Source organism: Ammodytes marinus (assembly GCF_949987685.1).
Source record: "Ammodytes marinus genome assembly, chromosome: 14".
Taxonomy (NCBI): Eukaryota; Metazoa; Chordata; class Actinopteri; order Uranoscopiformes; family Ammodytidae; genus Ammodytes; species Ammodytes marinus.
In genome coordinates this window covers 3,376,905-3,399,198 of record NC_137218.1, presented here as the reverse complement: position 1 = coordinate 3,399,198, position 22,294 = coordinate 3,376,905, and the positions used below count along the sequence as shown (strand labels likewise).

The window sequence follows — 22,294 nt, the reverse complement described above, 5'->3', positions numbered from 1 at the left end:
TGTTGTTGAGAATGTAAAACGTAAGATAATAGTTTTATTGTGACAGAAATTACAATTTCTTATGAATGTTGGAATACAATCGAAACATACAGTATCTCACAAAAGTGAGTACACCCCTCACATTTCTTCACATTTTTCTTTATATCTTTCCATGGGACAACACTGAATAAATGACACTTTGATACAATGTCAAGTAGTCAGTGTACAGCTTGTATAACAGTGTAAATTTACTGTCCCCTCAAAATAACTCGACACACAGCCATTAATGTCTAAACTGCTGGCAACAAAAGTGAGTACACCCCTTAGAAAAAATTTACAAATTGGGCCCAAAGTGTAAATATTTTGTGTGGCCACCATTATTTTCCAGCACTGCCTTAACCCTCTTGGGCATGTAGTTCACTAGAGCTTCACAGGTTGCAACTGGAACCCTCTTCCACCCATTTATGACAGCATCACAGAGCTGGTGGATATTAAAGACCTTGCGCTCCTCCACCTTCTGTTTGAGGATGCCCCAAAGATGCTCAATAGGGTTTAGGTCTGGAGACATGCTTGGCCAGGCCATAACCTTTACCCTCAGCTTTTTTAGCAAGCCACTGGTCGTCTTGGAGGTGTGTTTGGGGTCGTTATCATGTTGCAATACCACCCTGCGGCCCAGTTTACGAAGGTTGAGTGCACGTGGTCAGCGTCGTACACAGAGGTCGGCTTTGGAAAATAGACGTATGAGTGCTGCCAGCATTGCTGAAGGGCTTGAAGGGGTGGGGGGTCAACCTGTCAGTGCTCAGACCATACGCCGCACTCTGCATCATACTGGTCTGCATGGCTGTCATCCCAGAAGGAAGCCTATTCTAAAGATGATGCACAAGAAACCCCACAAAAAGTTTGCTGAAGACAAACAGACTACGGACATGGATTACTGCAACCATGTCCTGTGGTCTGATGAGACCAAAATACATTTATTTGGTTCAGATGGTGTTAAGAGTGTGGAGCGGCAACCAGGTGAGGAGTACAAAGACAAGTGTGTCTTGCCTAGAGTCAAGCATGGTGGTTGGAGTGTCATGGTCTGGGGCTGCATGAGTGCTGCCAGCACTGGGGATCTACAGTTCATTGAATTCTAACATGTACTGTGACATACTGAAGCAGAGCATGATCCCCTCCCTTCATAAACTGGGCCGCAGGGCAGTACTGCAACATGATAACGACCCCAAACACACCTCCGAACGACCACTGGTTTGCTAAAGAAGCTGAGGGTAAAGGTTATGGACTGGCCAAGCATGTCACCAGTCTTAAACCCTATTGAGCATCTTTGGGGCATCCTCAAACGGGAGATGGAGGAGCGCAAGGACTCTAATATCCACCAGCTCCTTGATGTCGTCATGAATGGGTAGAAGAGGGTTCCAGTTGCAACCTGTGAAGCTCTAGTGAACTACATGCCCAAGAGGGTTAAGGCAGCGCTAGAAAATAATGATGGCAAAACAAAAAATTTACACTTTGGGCCCAATTTGGACATTTTTTCTTAGGGGTGTACTCACTTTTGTTGCCAACAGTTTAGACATTAATGGCTGTGTGTCGAGTTATTTTGAGGGGACAGTAAATTTACACTGTTATACAAGCTGTACACTGACTACTTGACATTGTATCAAAGTGTCATTTATTCAGTGTTGTCGCATGGAAAGATATAATGAAATATTTGAAGAAATGTGAGGGGTGTACTCACTTTTGTGAGATACTGTATATTATTTAAATACTTTAAGCACAGCAACTATCAATACATATAGGGGCCGTAGGCGCTGAATGGCATGCAGCCACGTTTCTGTCAGTCTGCCCCAGGGCAGCTGTGGCTACTATTTACCACCACTGGTATGACTGGAACGAATGGAACCCTGCAAAGCGCTTTGAGTGCCTAGAAAAGCACTATATAAATCCAATCCATTAATATTATTTGTATTGCTAATATACTCTGTATATTTTTTGTGATACAAGCCAAATAAAATGCATTTATAACAACTGTTTTTCACATTAAAAAAAGTGATGGAAATGACTGTGATTTTTTTTAATTTTTTTTTTTTACATATGCTGATAAGTTAACATTAAATATAGACTACTCAAAATACACGACGTAAAATGTTTATTTTCTTCATATTTTAAGAAAAACTAGTTTGGAAATGACAACCAATAAACATTCTTGATTTAACAAACCTTTACCTTGATTTCTACAGTTGTCTGTTCCCTCCTTGAAGCTAAAAAAAACCTGGACAGGTGTTCTTTTAATTACATTTTACATAAATTCTATTATAATTCTTACAACTAGTAGAACAAACTCGTAGTATGAACTTTATAGAAGTTCTGTATCCAGTTGGTGGCGGTAATGCACCTACAAGTTACTTTACCAACCGCCAATAAACCAAAAACCACCGAAGAAGAAGACGACCAATCAGAGCAGCTGGCGGGCCCTTAGCGGTTGTTGTTACTCTGTCCCAGTTTTCCCAAAGAAAATAATAAATCGTTTATTAACTCGTCTAAAACATGGCGTCGTTTGTGACTGAAGTGCTCGCTAGCTCGGGGAAGTTGGAGAAAGAAGACCTGTCAAGTAAAATAAGCAAAATGTCGCGGAAGGTGGAAGATACAAAGGTAAATATCTCTCGACTAGCTTTAGCATTAGCAACGTAGCATTACGTTCAGTTAAAGTTTGAACTTAGGGTGCTAGCTGTTAGCTGCTATTAAGCGCTACCACTGACAGCTGTGCAACTTCACCGGTTATTTGACAGACGTTTAAACATCGCAAGTGGAAATAGACTTTAACAGCATAATATTAATACATAGAGACTTTTATACGGATAATTGTATTAAGCTGAGTAGTATTTTAGCCAGTTAGCAACATGTACATATGCAAACTGTTTAGCTACGTGGCTCAAATGTATTCAGCAAAAACTCAGTTGAAATCTTTATAAGATTATATTCAACAGATTTCCTTATACAGATTTTTAAGAACTCTGAGAAAGCCGCGAATAACTTAATCTGTTAATAAGGCCTAACATTGTATTAGCTGTTTATTTTGAATGACCTGATATTGATATAAATAGTGACATATACCAAATTCCAAAACATATTTTTCAATATTATTTGTAGATTTTTTTACTTTTTTTCTGAACCAAGAAAACTCCTGTTTTATGCTTAAACCTGCAGTGTGTAGAATTTTGGGTTTTATTTCCTAGCAGATTTTGTAGAAAGTAATTATAATATCCATAAGTACATTTAATTTAGTGCATAATAGCTGAGAATTTTTTTGAATTATTATTTTTAATAATAGTATGCGATTCGGAACGCAACCTTTGTTTGTTTGTTTTTGTTTAATAGGAAGAAGTGTGCGACATGATAAACAAGCGGTACAGTGACTTCCTGCCGAGTCTCCAGGGAGCCGAGGAGCTGATCCTTCAGGTGGACGAGGTTTCTAAAGAAATGGACTCGCTGAAAAACTGCATCGAGAACGAGGTATGTGAGGAGAAACTGTTTATAATATAACCCACCTATAATCTGCACTACACCAGCCACCTTCACCCTCAATAGTCACTTTTAACATTTTGAGATTTACTAACTGTGGCACTTTTCTATTGTTTTTACCCTTTTTTTAATCGAAAAGTGTTTTTTTTTTTTTTTTTAGATATTTTTTGGGCATTTTTATGCTTTATTGATAGTGTAGAGAGGGCAGAGAGGGGAGTGACATGCAGATAACGACTGCGGGCTGGAATTGAACCCGGGTCTGCTGCTGGCCGAGGCCCATGGAGGGGGACTCCCTACCAACTGAGCTAAGGGCGCCCCCGAAAAGTGGTTGTTGATTTCATTTTATTCTGATGTCAAAAAAGTAACATGAAATATTTTGTATGTTTTACACTATAACTTGTTGCACTATATGTCTAATGTTGGACGGAAGAAACTGTTGTTATGTATGCAAGTACACAAAAAAATAATTACCTATGAACCTATAATATCAAAGCAATATAATATTTAGGATGCTGGATTCAGTTCTCTTCAAGGTGCCATAGTTTTCAAACAGTGTGTGTGTGTGTGTGTGTGTGTGTGTGTGTGTGTGTGTGTGTGTCTGTGTGTGTGTGTCTGTGTCTTTGTCTGTGTGTGTGTGTGTGTGTGTGTGTGTGTGTGTCTGTGTGAACGTAGGTGCAGCAGAATATCCATGTTGCTGTGGCTGAGTACGCAAAGCTGAAGCAGCAACTGGAGAAAAACACCATCATCATCGCAATGCTCGGACACCTGAAACAGGTAGAATATATTCAAGAGTTTCCACATGGCTCCAAAACTAAGCTAATATTAAGATCTATAATATGTATTGTCCAGGAAAATAAATGTAAACAGGCACAACATGCATGGGCATTTATACAGAAATAAATTATGTTGTGTGTTTCCACTTGGCCACTTCCAAAACTGTAATTTAAATTTGTAATAGTTTTCTATTCATTTCTTACTCGAACAAGATAATATTAAGATCTATAATATGTATTGTTCTGGTAAATACATTTGGAGAAATACATTAAAGAGCACCTATTATGCTTTTTCATATTTTCTGACCTATAGTACTGTTATAATGTTATACAATGTTTACATGTTTAGGCTCTAAACAGAATGTTTTTGCAGAGAGGCTTAACTGCAGTACCAAACTTGGACTGAAAAATAGCATAATAAGTCTAAGTTTAAATAGACATCTTACAGGGGAATTTTGAGCTTCCATAATGTAAATGTTTTCATGTTTCTGTGTCTCAGTTTCACAACGCAATGGAGGCATTCAACAAAGCTCTACTGGGGAAGAAGTATGTGGAAGCAGCCAACCAGCTGGAACGGGTGAGAGCGGCTTACACACACACACACACACACACACACACACACACACACACACACACACACACATAAGTTTAACTCTTTTCTAGATTTTCATACATTTGTTTTTATGTTACAAACTCACAGTCAGATGTGAGTTTAAAAGAAATATCAGACAACATTTTAGGACCAAATTCTGCAAAAAAAGAGGTAAATCTGAGCAACAGAATTTTGGTTTGCAATATTAACAAAAAATAAAATCTCTATATTTTTGGGTCATTTTGACGCAAAAAAAACGATAATTGACGATATTTTGCTTCCGTCAAAAAATAAATAAGAAAAATAGTTGTGGAAGCCTTGTATTGTATTGTACTAGCTTGCTCTTGTTAATAGTATATATGTTGTTAATGATCATATTAATTAAAACTGCATATTACTTTCCCCAGGCGAGGTCCAGTGTGGATTCCTTAAAGGACTGGAAGTCTTCTCAGCTGCCGTTGCTTAGCGCCCTGAGCTCTGAGCTAACGGTCCAGAGAGAGAACCTCATCTATCACCTAGGAGACGAATGGAAGGGCCTCGTCATCTGGAAGCTTCCGTCTTCTAAGGGTGAGTTTATCTAAAAAGACTACAGACAGACAGACAGACAGACTCACTCACTCACTCACTCACTCACTCACTCACTCACTCACTCACTCACTCACTCACTCACTCACTCACTCACTCACTCACTCAGTTTAAGAGCCAGATTGCATGAATGCATGAGAAATTGTTTGTTTATATTGGTGCAAGTTTTATGTTTTTTTTTTTTATTCATAATAATTTACAGTTGAGCTTTCGAACATTTACCCAACAAGTAGAATATTCAAACTATTCGGGCCAGACCTAAACAAAATAACATTCAAATTGATGCATTTTCTGAACCGTCTCATACGTTTGTTGTTTATTTAAAAAACAATAATGCTAGTCTATCTGAAAATAAGACCTTTTTGATTGATTGATTGATTGATTTATATTTATTTCGTCCATGGATGTCTTCCAACAAAACTCATTTCAACATTCTCACATGTACAATCCATAAAACCATGACGAAAAGGAGGCAGGGTGAAGAATATCTTATATTTAACCTTATCATTAACGTGCGTGTGTGTCTATCTATCTATCTATCTATCTATCTATCTCTCTCTCTCTCTCTCTCTCTCTCTCTCTATCTCTCTCTCTATCTCTCTCTCTATCCCTCCCTCAGATCCCCCCGGTGTGAACTCCTTCCTCAAAGTGGAGCTGAACTTGTCTCACAGCGGTAAAGAGGGAGACACGTCGCCCTCTGCTCTGCTGCGCTGCGTCCTGCAGGCGCTCGCCGTACAGGGAGACCTGCAGCACAAGATCAAACTCTTCAGTAAGACAATCCACTGTTTATACACAGCCTAGACTCTGTGAATCTACTGTTTATACACAGCCTAGGCTCTGTGAACTGGTATGTGAAACCAAGGAGATCTACCCTGCGTTCCAATTCCCATACTTCCCTACTATTTAGTACGCCAGAAAAAGATTTAGGATGTCCCAATACATGCACGTCAATTGTAGTATGCTGAAAATACACATATGCCCCACTAACTCCAATAGCATTTTGGAGTATTCATCTTTAGTCTTGACATTTCTCGACATAATGAAAAAAAATCTTCCTTATCGGATTTTTTCTCTCTCCTGTCTGTGGCCCTAAAACTCATCTGTACTTTAGTATGTAGTGTAATAAAAAAGAAAAAGTATGTGATTTGGAACGCAGGGCTAGTGTTAATAGACAGCCTAGGCTCTGTAAAATGTCAATAACAACAAAGGGGAGACCTGCAGCACAAGTTCAAACTATTCAGTAAGAAAACAATACACCACTGCTTACTGGGACTGTATTATTATGATTTTATTAAAGCTATAGTGTGTAACTTATTTTGGCAATGGCTTGAATGCTTGAAATACACAGCCTAGGCTCTGTAAACTGTCAATATAAACAAAGGGGAGACCTGCAGCACAAGATCAAACTGTTCAGTAAGAGACAAAACACTGTGAAACATAGCATTAAAAACGTAGCATTTAAAGGTGCAGTGTGAAGAATATTTTTTATTTTTTTAAAGTAGAAACTACAGGAAATACAGGGTTAATTTGGCTGAACTATAAACGCATTCAGAGAGTTTTTGAATAGCGCATTGTATTCTCAATTTTTTTCATTTCGGCGCTGCTGTTTGATTTTCCTTTGCCGCTGGAGAAAACCTCTTTTTTGGGGGAGGGGAGGGGGGGAGAGTCAGTCCAAGATCAGCCCTTTCTTAATACTGGATTCTGTTATTGTCAGGGTTTCAGGCCTAACTTTAGGGGGATTGTATTAAAGGTGCAGTGTGTAATGTGACATCATCAAGAAAGTTCTAGAATGCAACACTCCCTGGGTAAACCCCCCCCCCCCCCCCTTTTTTGAATAACAACAGAAGCTACAGTGGCCTTCAAGGACAAGAACAATTCTAAATTTTAAACAATGCACCTGATGACATTCCAAAAACATGGATTCCTCCATACGACTTACCTGTTCAATGGACAAAATGTAACATTAATATTTGTAATTCTCCGCTCAGGAGGATAATTCAGATTATTGGCAGAGGTGATTTTACATCAATGAGGACATATTTATGAACGAGGATATTGATTTTAGCTAATAAATTACTTAAAATGTTACACAGTGCCCCTTTAAGCACTTTGTATCCTTGAACTACTTTTGTTGTATTTCAGGCCAGGTGCTGTTGAAGTGGATGCTGAAGCCTCTGGTGATGTTCCCGTGTCTGTGTGTGAGAGTGACGGATCAGCCCGGAGAGGGAACGGTCCTCGCCCTGCAGAGTCTAGACACCAGCGAAGAGAGATCCACACCCTCTCAAGTCTACAGCAAACTACTGCTGGTGCTCAAGACACTACACGCACAACTACTAGGTAATCAGAGACTGTGTGTGTGTGTTTGTGGGGGGGGGGGGTGGGTTTGTTGTGGGTGTGGGGGGGTGTTTGTGTGTGTGTGTGTGTCTCTGTATGTGTGTGAACTGTACATAATGAGGTCCACACCCTCTCAAGTCTACAGCAAACTACTGCTGGTGCTCAAGACACTACACGCACAACTGCTAGGTAATCATAGAGTGTGTGTTTGTGTGGAGGGTGTGTGTATGTGTGTGTGTGGGGAGGGGGTGGGGGGTTGTGTGTGCGTGTGTGTGTGAACTGTACATAATGAGGTCCGCAAACTACTGCTAGTGCTCAAGACACTACACACACAACTACTAGGTTATCAGAGAGTGTGTGTGTGTGTGTGTGTGGGTGTGGGGGGGGGGTGTTTGTGTGTGTCTCTGTGTGCGTGTGAACTGTACATAATGAGGTCCACACCCTCTCAAGTCTACAGCAAACTACTGCTAGTGCTGAAGACACTACACGCACAACTGCTAGGTAATCTATTAGTGTGTGTGTGTGTGTGTGTGTGTGTGTGTTTGTGGGGGAGGGGGTGTCTCTGAGTGTCTGTCTGTCTCTGTCTGTGTGTGTGTGTAGGGGGGGGGGGATTAAACTCATACTGCTATGTCACTGTATCATTGTTGGGGGTATTTTGAAGGTTATTACAGAAGGATTTGTTCATATGTTGTTAACTGTCTGATTTATGATAGATTTTGTTATTGAAAACATGCTGAAAATGCATTTTTAAGACCTGTACGTGGGTATTTTTTTGTTTGTAAAACAGAATAAGGCGGTATCCAAAATCTGTTATGTAAAAAAAACTATTCTGAAGGTTATTACAGGAGGATTTGTTCATGTGCTGGTATCTGTTTGAGTTACCAACATGTATTTATTTATTTTTTTCAGATGTGTCCATCGGTGATAAGAATCTTTCTGCGATCTTTGGTGAGATGATTTGGGAAGAGATATCTCAGTGCATCATCCACGAGTGTCTGCTCTACTCCATCCCCACAAACAGCAGCCAACTGGAGGAATACAACATCGTAAGAAATATATAAATGTATAAGAGGGTTGTTTATTTAAAGCTTCAGTGCGTAACTTCTAATATACATACAGCTCTGGAAAAAATTAAGAGACCATTTCAAATATTCAGTGTCTCTTGTTTTACTATTTATAGGCTATATGTTTGAGTAGACTCGACAACGACTTTTTTTCGGAGCTGTATATAATATATATGGGGGGGGGGGGGGGTCGTTTATTAAAAGCTATAGTGCGCAACTTCTGTCCCCCCCATGAGGAATTCTGAGTAATTACAACAACACTGTCGGTGCATCTACATGAGGTAAAGCCTTCAGTGATGGCACATGGATTTTATACCTTCTGCTGTACGTCCAGGTTTTTTTTCTTAGCAGTAGAATCAACAACTGAAACATTTCTTGGGCTCTTCTTGGGATTTTTCTGAGCTCCTGCCCCAGTTTGTAAACACTGCCATACTGAGAAATACAGAGAGAGTTTTCTAGGGAGCTGATAGGGCTTAATCAACTTTGTGTTAACTCGTTTGGCAATTGCTTTGAATGTATAACCAACATTCATATACAGAAAAAGTTATGCACTGTAGCTTTAAATTGTGTAACATCACCAATACATTTTCCTGACTATATTTCATTGTTGTTTGTGTTTTTAAAGGTCATAAAGGAAACCGAGGAGTTTGAAAAGTGTCTGAAGGAACTGGACTTTTTAAAGGGCGATTCCACAGACCTGCTGAAATACGCCCGAGACGTGAACTGTCACTTCGCCAGCAAGAAATGCAAAGACGTGATCGTGGCCGCGCGCAAACTAATGACCTCTAAGATGCACAACACCGTCAAGGTACGTGCAGTGTTTCACCTTGGTATGCTTCATAAGACTTTATTTTAGATTTTTTTAGCCTTACTTTATACATTTATACTTACTTTAAACCTGCAGTGTGTAGAATTTTGGGTTTTATTTCCTAGCAGATTTTGTAGAAAGTAATTATAATATCCATAAGTACATTTACTTTAGTGCATAATAGCTGAAAAAAAAGTTTTGAATTATTTTTTTTCCCCTTAGAAAGGGTCTCATATATCTCCATATTTCTGCAAATCTTGGACCAAGGCCTAGTGCCGCCATCTTGAAAGTGTCATAATTGGAATGTCATCAGGTGCATTGTTTAAAATTTAGAATTGTTCTTGTCCTTGAAAGGCCACTGTAGCTTCTGTTATTATTCGAAAGGGGTGGGGTTACCCAGGGAGTGTTGCATTCTAGAACTTTGTAGAACTTTCTTGATGATGTCATATTACACACTGCACCTTTAAATATTTACAACATATTTATATGTGGGTTGTTTTTTTGTGGGGTTTTTTTTATATACAAAAGACATTTCCATTCACCTATTTAGCTTTGGGACAGACTGTTTTGATCACTTTTCCAGTGGCCTAGTTTCAAGCAGTACTGGTATACCCACAAAGTGTGCATCTATAGTCGCTACAGTGGATCTTCCTGGTTATAGCTAGCCACATTGTCCCTGGGCAAAGATACATTGAACTCCAAATATGGTTATCTTGCACCCTGCGTGGTAGCTGCTGCCATTGGTGTGTGAGTGTGTTTGTGAATGGGTGAATCAGACAAGTGCCTTGGAACAGTTAGTGCTGTCCATTTACCGCTGGCCCAAACATCTTGGTTGCGTTCCGAATCGCATACTCTTTCTTTTTTCTATTCTACATACTACATCCGACGATAAAAAGAATCTAGTTAGGATGCAGTAGGCATACTTTTGGGACATACTTTACTCTCTTATTTCATCATAACATTGCGCCTTGATCTTGCTTCTTGCTTTTATATCCGTCGCGTCCCCGTTTGTTTTCATATGGAGGCTTCGTCGATGTGACGTCACTTCACGTGCGCACTGGATTGTGGGTCAGAATCACCCAAATAGGATGCAGTTTTCAACACTAACAATCTTGGCCGCATGAAGTAGGACATCCGGGTACTTCTAACCACCCTAAATCTGGCCACAAGAATCGGGACATCCTAAATCTTTTTTCTACATACTATATAGTAGAAAGTATGCGATTCGGAACGCAACCCTTGATTGATTGATTTTCTCTCCTCCTCCGTTAGATCACTCCGGACTACAAGCTGCGCCTTCCCAAGCTTCCTGTTCCCGCCTCCGAGGTGAAAGTGAAACATGACAACACTAAAGATGAAGCCACGCTGGAGAACTCTAAGCAGGTGAGATGAGAATTATTGAATTGTAAATGTCTCTTGCATAATACTTTACTGAGATATTAAATTCCTGTTTGTCTCTACTGGCTATACTGTCTGTATTTCGGACACCCCCTGCCAGTTCCCCTCCCACATTCAAGACTCTCTTTATTATAATAATAATAATAATAATAATAATAATAATAATAATAATAATAATAATGATAATGATAATAATAGGGGGCGTCCTTAGCTCAGTTGGTAGGGCGTCCCCCTCCGGGCCGGGCCCAGCAGCAGACCCGGGTTCGATTCCCGCCCGCGGTCGTTCTCTGCATGTCACTCCCCTCTCTGCCCCATTTCAACTCTGTCTCTTCAATACTATCAATAAAGCATAACAATGCCAAAAAAATATCTTTAAAAAAAAATAATAATAATGATAATAATAATAAAAAGAAAAAGAAAAAACTTACAATAAATATATTGTGAAAAAAAAATAACAAATCCGACCCGTGGACCTTTACTGCAGGTCATCCTCCCCCTCTCTCTCTCTCTCTCTCTCTCTCTCTCTTCCCTCCCCCCCATTTCAACTCTGTACTGTCTAATGAAGCTTGAAAATGCCAAAAAATTATCTTTTAATAAAAAAATCTTACGATCTCATTGTTCCCTCACACAGCTTTCAGCCTGGACTCTGTGTCTGCCCGCCTGTCGCATCAGTGAGTCGGTGCAGCAGCTGATGGAGCTGGCTCTCAATACGCTGTGTGAAGCCGTGGGGAGCTCCACTCAATGGTACGATATACAACAACACATTTACATACTATTTTTGTGCATACTAATCAAATCAGGTTTTATTTGTATAGCCCAATATCACAAATAGACATTTGCCTCAGTGGGCTTTACATTCCATAAAATATGACACCCTCTGCCCTTACACCCTTAGCTCGGCTGAGAAAAAACTCCCAGTAAAAAAAACCTTTATCGGGCTTAACATTTTTAAATTACATTACGATACATCGCTGTCTTTAAAAATGCATTTTCGGTGAGTTTTTAAGAAGAAAATGTACCATAAAACATTAACATATGAATAAATCCTTCTGTAATAACCTTCAGAATAGTGCAAAGAATGATTATGGAAAGTTTAGTTGATGTAAGTGCTTTAGAAGTTGAAGATATTTGGTTCAGAATATTGACTAAAAAAAAACAATCATTTATTTTCAGTGCTCTTCAACTCTTCTTCACGGTGAGAAACATCTTCCAGCTGTTCTACGATGTTGTTCCAACGTACCACAAGTAAGAATTATTCCTATTTTTCACTGGTATTGTCATTGTTTAGACATTACACAGGATCCCACCCACCCCCTGCACAAGTCCTTCCAACTTCTGCCATCAGGCCGCCGGTATAGAGTACCCCTATCAAGGAAAAACATACACAAAAACTCATTCATACCCATTGCCATAAACAGCCTAAACAAACAATGAACAATGCACAAATGAACCCTGACGCACTGTCACTTTATACTTTGCACATATCCACAGCTTTTATCTTGTTATTTTTACAGTTTTTAATATTTATACTTGTTTTAAGATCTATACTCACTGTGTGTGCTCTCAGAAATCAATGTTGTTGTATGAATGCCTATCATTACATCATCGTGTTTGTATGTCGAGCCACGTCATAGACGATTCTCTGTTACGACAGACAATAAAGTTTTCTGAATCTGAATCTGAATGACAGAGCAGGCAATAAAGATACCACATATGACTGTTTCATAGTTACGTAGTACAGCTAGAAGTGTGCAAAGTAAATTGTTGTTTCTGATAGATTTGCCACTTTGTTTTATTATTAATTTTTTGGGTAATTTTTTATTTTATTTTTTATTATATTTTTGGGATGGTGCAGGTGTTTGATTTTTTTGTTTTGTGGGGGGAAAAAAGAAAGAAAACTACAATAAATTTAATAAAAATTCAAATAATATATAACTCTTTAGTATCATGCAACTAACTCCCCAAATGACGTAGTTAGAAGGATGTTGTGGATTTGGGTTTTACATGGATTTTAAGGTGTTAAAGGTGCAGTGTGTAATATGACATCATCAAGAAAGTTCTACAAAGTTCTAGAATGCAACGCTCCCTGGGTAACCCCAACCCTTTCGAATAATAACAGAAGCTACAGTGGCCTTCAAGGACAAGAACAATTCTAAATTTTAAACAATGCACCTGATGACATTTCAACTATGACACTTTCAAGATGGCGGCACTAGGCCTTGGTCCAAAATATGCAGAAATATGGACATATGAGACCCTTTCTAAGGGAAAAAATTATAATTCAAAAAAAATGTTCAGCTATTATGCACTAAATTAAATGTACTTATGGATATTATAATTACTTTCTACAAAATCTGCTAGGAAATAAAAACCCAAATTCTACACACTGCAGGTTTAAGGTAAAAAGTAATAATAAAAGTGGTTGTTTCTGTGTGTTCTGTGTTTTAGGGAGAACCTTCTAAAGTTCCCTCATCTTGCTGCGATCCAGCATAATAACTGCATGTACCTGGCTCACCACCTGCTCACCCTGGGGCACTACTTCAGAGCCCACCTGCCCCCTCCGCTCAGCGAGGGAGTCGCCACCTTCGTAGACATGGTGCCCGGGTTCAGGAAACTGGGTGAGAGAAATTCAGACGTTGAAACACACACTTGCAGTCAGTCGCTCGCACACACACACACTCAGCCGGTTCTCTCTCTCTCTCTCTCTCTCTCTCTCTCTCTCTCTCTCTCTCTCTCTCTCGCTCTCTCTCTCTCTCTCTCTCTCTCTCTCTCTCTCTCTCTCTCTCTCTCGCTCTCGCTCTCTCTCTCTCTCTCTCTCTCTCTCTCTCTCTCTCTCTCTCTCTCTCTCTCTCTCTCTCGCTCTCGCTCTCGCTCTCGCTCTCGCTCTCGCTCTCTCTCTCATATATATATATTCAAGCACTGGTCAATTTTGAGATTTATCTATTCATCTTCCATAACATGTCTTCTTTCATACTAGTATAAATCAAAAGGTCCAAAATGTACATCTAGGTGTTTATTTGACTAAACCTTGTCTGTTAGCGTCTGTATATTTCTCCTATACAACCATCTTTAACGGACATTATCTCAACATTAGTTTATTTTTTTCAATACTCTGAACCAAATATCTCAACTTCTAAAGCACTTACATCAACTAAACTTTCCATAATCATTCTCAGCACTATTCTGAAGGTTATTACAGAAGTATTTGTTCATACGTTGTTCATTGTTTGATTTATGAGACATTTTGTTCCAGGTGCCCAGTGCTTCTTGGCCCAGATGAATGTCCAAAGAGCCGAACTGTTGGAGAGACTTTCAACCGCTCACAACTTCTGTAACCTTGACGACGAAGACAATTACATCGCCGCCAGTAAAGCAGTGAGACAGGTGAGGCATCAGTGAATTAATTATATTTTATATATCATACTTTATATTTCATAATAACAAGGGTATTAAAAATGTAACTTAGCTCTCTAGATTTAAAAATAAATGTATAAAGCAGCTGCCATGGACCGAAACTGCCATAATCCAAAACAAAAAATTCATAATTTAATACAAAGGTAAATTATCGCATTTAAAAAAAAAAAAAAAATGTATATAATTTTTTTTATTATAGCAGTTTTTATAGCACTTCCATACTTAATTTTTATACATTTTCTTCACTAATGATTGTCACTCACTCACTCACCCCCACCCCACACACACACACACACTCTCACCCCCACACCCCCCTCCCCCCCACACACACTAACCCTCTATTCTCTCTCTCAGGTGATCCACCAGTTGAAGCAGTTGGGTGTTGTGTGGCAGGACGTCCTGCCCGTCAGTATCTACTGTAAAGCGATGGGGAACCTGCTCAGCACCGCCATCGCTGAGGTCATCAACAAGATCATGATGCTAGAGGTTTGAGCTTATTTATTTTTTTACTTACTTACTTACTTACTTACTTACTTACTTATTTATTTTTTATTTATTATTTATTTATTTATTTATTTATTTATTATTATTTATTATTTTTTTATTTTTATTTTTTTATACTTTTTTTTCACTTTTAGGGAAACACACATACATTGAAAAAAAACAACAACAACAAAACAGTTAGGTCACTGAAGAAAGGGCATAATAAAGCTTCACATCTACAATCAAGTCACGTTACAGGTTACATTCCTAGTATTCTTAAGAAGGGAGCTTATTTATTTTTTAAAGATTTTTTTTTTTTTTTGGCATTTTCAAGCTTTATTAGATCATACAGAATTTGTTGGGGAAAAAAAAGCCCTGTTTAAAAACAGTTCATTTCCAACCCTGGTGTTAATGCACAATCTGGCCTCTGTAAACTGGCATGTTGCTAGCTTATGGTGGGACCCCTTTGTTTACATACCAGTTTACAGAGCCTGGGCTGTGTTTTTACATTGACAGGTATGGACAGTTAGCAGATTGTGAGTAGATTTTTGACAACAAGCATTCTCCAGAATCGCTGACTCCACCTTTTAACTATGCAATTTCTCCTTAAGACTTACATAATTAAATTAATAAGAATTGTATTTCTCGCCCATGTTTGCCCTATGTGTGTGTCTGTTTGTTCCCCATCATCCTGAAAAACAAATAAAAAGAAAGTTTAAATTTTTTATTTTTTTTAAAGGCATTTTATTTCTCCTTTTTGTCCAGGACATTTCTTCAGAGGATGGGGAGCACCTCCACACTTTGGGAGGGGATATACGCAGAGATAGACAGACAGACAGACAGACAGGCACACACACTATATATTCTTATATTCAAATTTTTCCTCAGAACATTTCTTCAGAGGATGGGGAGCACCTCCACACTTTGGGAGGGGATATACGCACAGACAGACAGGCAGACGGGCACACACACAGACAGGCAGACACACTATATATTCTTATATTCTCCTTTTTCCTCAGGACATTTCTTCAGAGGATGGGGAGCACCTCCACACGCTGTGTCAGACTCTGATAGACGAGGGTCCGCTGGTGTTCACGCCGCTGGCCGAGGAGCAGAAGAACAGGAGATACCAGGAGGAGGTCCCTCTCTACGTCAAGAGGTGGAGCAGCTTCAAGGAGATGGTCATCGTGCTGAGGGCCAACCTGCAGGAGATAGTCGACAGGTAGGGCTGTGTGTGTGTGTGTGTGTGTGCGTGCGTGTGTTAGTGTGAGACAGACAGACACTCTCACACTCTCACATCGTGCTGAGGGCCAACCTGCAGGAGATAGTGGACAGGTGATTCATTTTCGTGTGTGTGTGTGTGTGTGTGTGTGTGTGTGTGTGTGTGTGTGTGTGTGTGTGTGTGTGTGTGTGTGTGTGTGTGTGTGTGTGTGTGTGTGTGTGTGTGTGTGTGTGTGTGTGTGTGTGTGTGTGTGTGTGTGTGTGTGTGTGTGTGTGTGTGTGTGTGTGTGTGTGATAGTGTGAGACAGACAGACAGACAGACAGACAGACAGACAGACAGACAGACAGACAGACAGACAGACAGACAGACAGACAGACAGACAGACAGACATACAGACAGACAGACACTCTCACATCGTACTGAGAGCCAACCTGCAGGAGATAGTCGACAGGTAGGGACGGGGAAAATATACACAGATAGACAGGCAGGCAGACAGACAGACAGGCAGGCAGGAGGCAGACAGACAGACAGACAGACAGACAGACACTCACTCACTCGCTCACTCGCAGTAGATTGTAGACAAGTAGGGAGGAAACGGGATGTCATAATTTTTTGCACTCATTCACACACACACACACACAGAAACACACATACGAACAGACACACACACTATCTCTCTTACTCACTAACTCACGCAATTGTCTAATTTTATGTATCTATCTCCCTCCTCTCCACAGATGGGCTGACGGTAAAGGTCCGCTGGCGTTGGAGTTTTCCAGTTCTGAGCTGAAGAATCTGATCCGAGCTTTGTTTCAGAACACAGAGCGACGCGCCGTAGCTTTAACCAAGATCAAATAAGAGACTGGGAGCTAACATGCTAAAGCTAACACCATTGGAACGATACTATAAGCACTTTTTCCTATGTGGGAAAAAAACAACCATAATTCATGCCTTTATTCATTTCCATTTTCTGTTTAATTAAAGGTGCAGTGTGTAGTATTTGGTGGTTAGATTGCAGATGTCAACGCTCCCTTGCTAACCCTTCCCTTTGGGAGAATTTCACAAAAAGCTACGGTGGCATTCAAGGACAAGAAGCTATAGTTACTAAAGATGGCATCATCCACCACTCACTGCCTCAAGTCTTCCCACAATATCAAGTGATGAGGTGAAGATGTATTTAGTTATTTATTCTATAGTACTTCTTCTTCTTGGTCTTCCAACAGGTGCATTTCCCCCAGGACGCCCACTATATATAAAAACGTGTACTATATATAAAAACCTAATAAGGCCGTTAAGTTTGTCCGTTCTGGGCTACTGTAGGAACATGGCGGTGCAACATGTAGATAAAAAAGACTCATTCTAAGCTCATAAAAATAAGAAAATTGTGAATATTATGTTCAATTTCTACCAAGTCTGTTCTGAAAAATGCCAATAAATAATAATTTCTACACACTGCCCCTTTAAATATGTACATTTATGTGTTTGTAAGTCGACTAGTTTGTCACACAGAAGTGTCTAAGCTGCTTGTATTCGATCTGAGGGATTTGTTTTGCTTTTTCAAACCACAATTACTCCCGACAGCGATTTACAACGCTTCTGTACATCAGACTAACTCTAATTCTACACACTGCCCCTTTATGTGTATGTGTACATTTATGTGTTTGTAAGTTGACTAGATTTTTTTTTCTCACACAGAAGTGTTTGAGCTGCTTGTTTTCGATCTTCAATTACTTCCCACAGCGATTACAAGAACGCTTTCTTTACATCCGACTTAACTCGTATAGCTTCACAGGCTTTACCACGACAAAGCCCTAATGAGGTTGTGTAGCCGGGGACTCGCCATCTGTTGCTATGTGATCTAGTGTCAAGGAGGTTAATAACATTGCGAACCTCATCCATAGCTTGTCTCTGGAAATCTCAGCTTTTCTGTACTGACGAAAATTCGGTTTAAATTTTTTATTTTTTATTTTGGCGACATCAGTTTGGACCTAAATGCCTCTAAAAGACCATTTAACTTCTGACAAACACTCTGTATATTGCTTCTGTTGTTAAGAGTCTAAGTCAATAACATTGTGAACCTCATCCATAGCTTGTCTCTGGAAATCTCAGCTTTTCTGTACTGATGAAATTTCACTTTGGGGAAAAAAAAAAAAATCTGTATTTTTCTTTCTTGCTTTTTTGTGATTTATTTTTGGACCTACACGCCTCTTAAAGACCATTTCACTATTGACAGACACTCTGCATATTGCTTCTGTTGTTATGAATTCCCAATTGTACCAGCCATTCAACTGACTCTTCTATAATGTATTTATTACTTGTCCAAATAAACCAAGACTCAACTTTTCAAGAACCTTTTCCAAATTGTGTTTTTTTTTTTTTTTGGGGGGGGGGGGGGTCAAAAAAGACAATTTTTTTTTAAGCACAGTAAAAACACTATCTTTTAACTATTTATTTTTTGTTCAAATGTTGATATTTATTTAATCTCTGCTTGTTTTTATTTGTTGGAATGTTAATGTGTACTCATGACATTTTTGTGTAAAAGCCTGGGGGTAAGTCCAAATTGTGTGTTTTTTTTTAAAGAAATTGATATTGGCAACATGTCTTTTTGTTCGATCGGCACCAGTTCTTGATTATTATTTTTTTCAGGACAGGTATCTGATCATGAGGAGATATTCTCTGATTTTGACAAGTGTTCTCCAGAATCATTGACTCCACCTTTAACAAGGAAACTAAAGTGAATGTCCAGATGAAAACATAAGATAAATTTGGCTTTTTTTGATTTATTATAATTAATTTAATTTAATTTAATTTTAATATATATTTTATTATAACTTTTTGTTTCATTTTTACACTAATAACTTGTATTCTCATTAAGATGGTGCAAATGTCTGTTTGTGTTTGTGTATGTTAAAAAAAAAAAAAGTGAATGGTCCAATAAATAGTCCATAGCAGAGGATGAGGGGAGGAGACAAACAGCTGGACAGTCACAGCAGCTTCTCACTCTGTCACTCCATGTCTCTGCCTCGTCAAACCTCATGATTTCAACACGGACGTTACGTTTTCCCATCTGCTGCATTCATCTCGAGGTATGATTTAAAACAAGTACTTTTTTTTTGTTTTAGTGATTTTGTCTTTTAATATATATTAAATATGTTAAGAAAATGGTTATTTGATGAATGGTAACTATATATGAAAAATGGTGAATGTTGATCGAATTATTATTTTTTTATGTGGCAAAATACTTTTTTTAATTTAATATATATAAACTATAATAGTCCTTTAAGGCAAGTTTATTTCTATAGCACAATTCAGACACAAGGCCATTCAAAGTGCTTTACAGGGGGGCATAGAAATACATCAAGTATAGAATAAACATTAGAAAAGCTGATTTAATTTATTTTTTTACCTTTGATTTATACTAGTATGAAAGAAGACATGTTATGGAAGCAAAATAGATTAAAAAAATCTCAAAATTTCTCGCAGGATAATTCCCATATGTTGTGTTTGTTTGTGTGTGTGTTTGTGTAGAGTACATCACACTGTTTAAAGACATTTTCACAACATACAATTGACTTTTATTTTATTTTTATTTTTTATATATATATATATACTTTATTGTAGGAACATATATTACTGTGTGAAGTTATTTTTATTTTACATTTACAACCTATCTTACAAGCATTTTATTTAATATTTAATTTTTTAATTTTTTATTTTTTTACTATGGAAAAGGGGTAGGATTAAATAAGTGTATACTTCTTCCTGCTCCTTTTCAGGCATATCTCAGCAATACAGATAATTTGTTTTCTTTTATTTATTTATTTTTTGTGAAAACATAATTTTTGTTTATTGTATTTCCATGCTTTTCATTTCGTTTTGTATGTTGATATGTCTGAATCAAATCAAATCAAATAATTTTATTTTTTTGTAAACAATATAAATAAATAAAAAATATAATTCTTTATTTCTCGATGTTTCCTTTTACAACATAAACACAAACACACAATTTAAAAGATATAATTTACTTTCACCACAGTTCATTATTGTGCCACATCTGGACAATAACTTGGTCTCTAAGCCTTCTAGCAGAAGCAAGTCAGTAATCGTTTGTCTAATCCTTCATGTTCTCTAGTGTTTCTGCGATTAATCTTAAAGGATTAAGTGACAATCCTCTACATGTGTAATAATACACTGTAGGCACTGATCAGCCCGACTACTAAGCAAGCAAGAGGCAAAGTTAATATTTGTTTTAGGCACGCTACATCGCCATCGTTTAACACTATAGCTTGGATTTGCTGGTCTTTAGACGTATATGAAGGCAATCTTAAAGATATATTGCGTAACTTCTGTTATGAGCAATTCTGAGTAATTACAACAACACTGTCGGTGCATCTACATGAGGTAAAGCCTTCAGTGATGGCACATGGATTTTTATACCTTCTGCTGTACGTCCAGGTTTTTTCTGAGCAGTAGAATCAACAACTGAAATATTTCTTGGGCTCTTCTTGGGATTTTTCTGAGCTCCTGCACCAGTGTCAGGGGGGCAGGGGGGGGGGGACACCAGTTTGTAAACGCTGCCATACTGAGAAATACAGAGAGAGTTTTGTGGAGCTTATAGACCAATGTTATAACACAGCCTAGGCTCTGTAAACTGGTATGTATAACAAGATGACCACGCTTGCTACATGTCTGTTTACAGAGCCTAGGCTGTGTATTAACACTGGGGGGTTTTTTTTTAGCGCACAGTACAGACAGGTAGCGGATCGTGAGGAGATATTCACTGATTTTGACTAAATTGATTTTGACAACAAGCGTTCTCCAGAATCACTGACTACACCTTTAATTTCATCATCCAGAACAGAGGCCACACTTGACTGGACCTCTTCTTTTTTCTTCTTCAGAAATAGATGAAAAAATTATTATTATAATTTTTTACGCTATTAATCACGTGAAATTTAAATATTTTACTGAAAACTGAAATGTTTTGACATAATTTGATTCTATTCTTTCCCCTGAGTCTGGGAACTGCCCAATCTATTGACCAGTTTAAAACGTTGCTGAAGACTCACTTTGAGCTCTTTGTTGTTGTGTTTCTTAGTCCTATATATTCTTTTGTATTGTATCTTGTACAGCACTTTGGTCAACTGATGTTGGTTTTTGAAAAATGTGCTATAGAAATAAATTTGACTTTAACTTTCGTGCAGCAACAGAAGCCAGACTTGACAGGACCTGTTGCAGACGTCAGAGATGATACAGTCGGTGATTTGCAGGAGACAAACGATTCAGAACCTCCGGTGTAACAGTCACATCCGCAGCCCCGTCCGAGCCGAGCCCAGGAGGAACTCTGTCCCTCCGACACACACACTCACTGCCACACATCCACCGACACACACACTCACTGCCACACATCCACCAACACACACACTCACTGCCACACATCCGCCGACACACACACTCACTGCCACACATCCACCAACAAACACACTCACTGCCTCACATCCACCGACACACACACTCACTGCCACACATCCGCCAACACACACACTCACTGCCACACATCCGCCAACACACACACTCACTGCCACACATCCGCCAACACACACACTCACTGCCACACATCTGCCAACACACACACTCACTGCCACACATCCACCAACACACACACTCACTGCCACACATCCACCAACACACACACTCACTGCCACACATCCACCGACACACACACTCACTGCCACACATCCGCCAACACACACACTCACTGCCACACAACCACCCACACACACACTCACTGCCACACATCCGCCAACACACACAACCACTGCCTCACATCCACCAACACACACAACCACTGCCTCACATCCACCAACACACACACTCACTGCCACACATCCACCAACACACACACTCACTGCCACACATCCACCCAAACCAGCACAAGACAATACCTACTTACCTAATAACAAGGTACAGATTAAAATTTTTATTTTTTTAAATATTTTTTTTTAAAGGTTTTTTGGGGGGCATTTTCTTTTTTTTTGGGCATTAGACAAATGTTGGAGAGACAGAGATGAAATGGGTCAGAGAGGGGAATGACATGCAGAGAACGACCCGGGCTGGATTCTA

General features: G+C 39.0%; 2 protein-coding genes across 2 annotated transcripts in view; both read left to right on the top strand.

Annotated features, from left to right (window-relative positions):
• The first annotated feature begins 2,452 nt into the window (after positions 1-2,452).
• On the top strand, positions 2,453-18,497 carry zw10 (zw10 kinetochore protein). The gene is made up of 17 exons (XM_080040719.1): positions 2,453-2,628; positions 3,355-3,489; positions 4,171-4,272; positions 4,771-4,848; positions 5,271-5,430; positions 6,068-6,217; positions 7,591-7,785; positions 8,692-8,828; positions 9,472-9,654; positions 10,927-11,037; positions 11,684-11,796; positions 12,226-12,297; positions 13,501-13,670; positions 14,306-14,436; positions 14,821-14,952; positions 15,969-16,171; positions 16,909-18,497. The coding sequence occupies exons 1-17, from the start codon at positions 2,524-2,526 to the stop codon at positions 17,027-17,029; spliced, it is 2,298 nt and encodes a 765-aa protein (XP_079896845.1). The 5' UTR covers positions 2,453-2,523; the 3' UTR covers positions 17,030-18,497.
• A 2,921-nt stretch (positions 18,498-21,418) lies between these two features.
• LOC307260599 (G protein-activated inward rectifier potassium channel 3-like) overlaps positions 21,419-22,294 on the top strand; it is a gene marked incomplete at both ends in the record, with an annotated part of 5,358 nt that continues 4,482 nt past the window's right edge. The window contains one exon of the mRNA XM_080040872.1: positions 21,419-21,541. Within this exon, the coding sequence (XP_079896998.1) occupies positions 21,419-21,541 (123 nt within the window). The remainder of the gene's footprint in view (positions 21,542-22,294) is intronic.

What these genes read in the sequence shown, in the direction of transcription:
- zw10 (XM_080040719.1), top strand. Translation starts at nt 2,524, where the DNA reads ATGGCGTCGTTTGTGACTGAAGTGCTCGCTAGCTCGGGGAAGTTGGAG. An exon ending in GGAAGGTGGAAGATACAAAG is followed by an intron (nt 2,629 to 3,354) that starts GTAAATATCTCT and finishes TTTGTTTAATAG; the next exon opens with GAAGAAGTGTGCGACATGAT. An exon ending in TGCTCGGACACCTGAAACAG is followed by an intron (nt 4,273 to 4,770) that starts GTAGAATATATT and finishes TCTGTGTCTCAG; the next exon opens with TTTCACAACGCAATGGAGGC.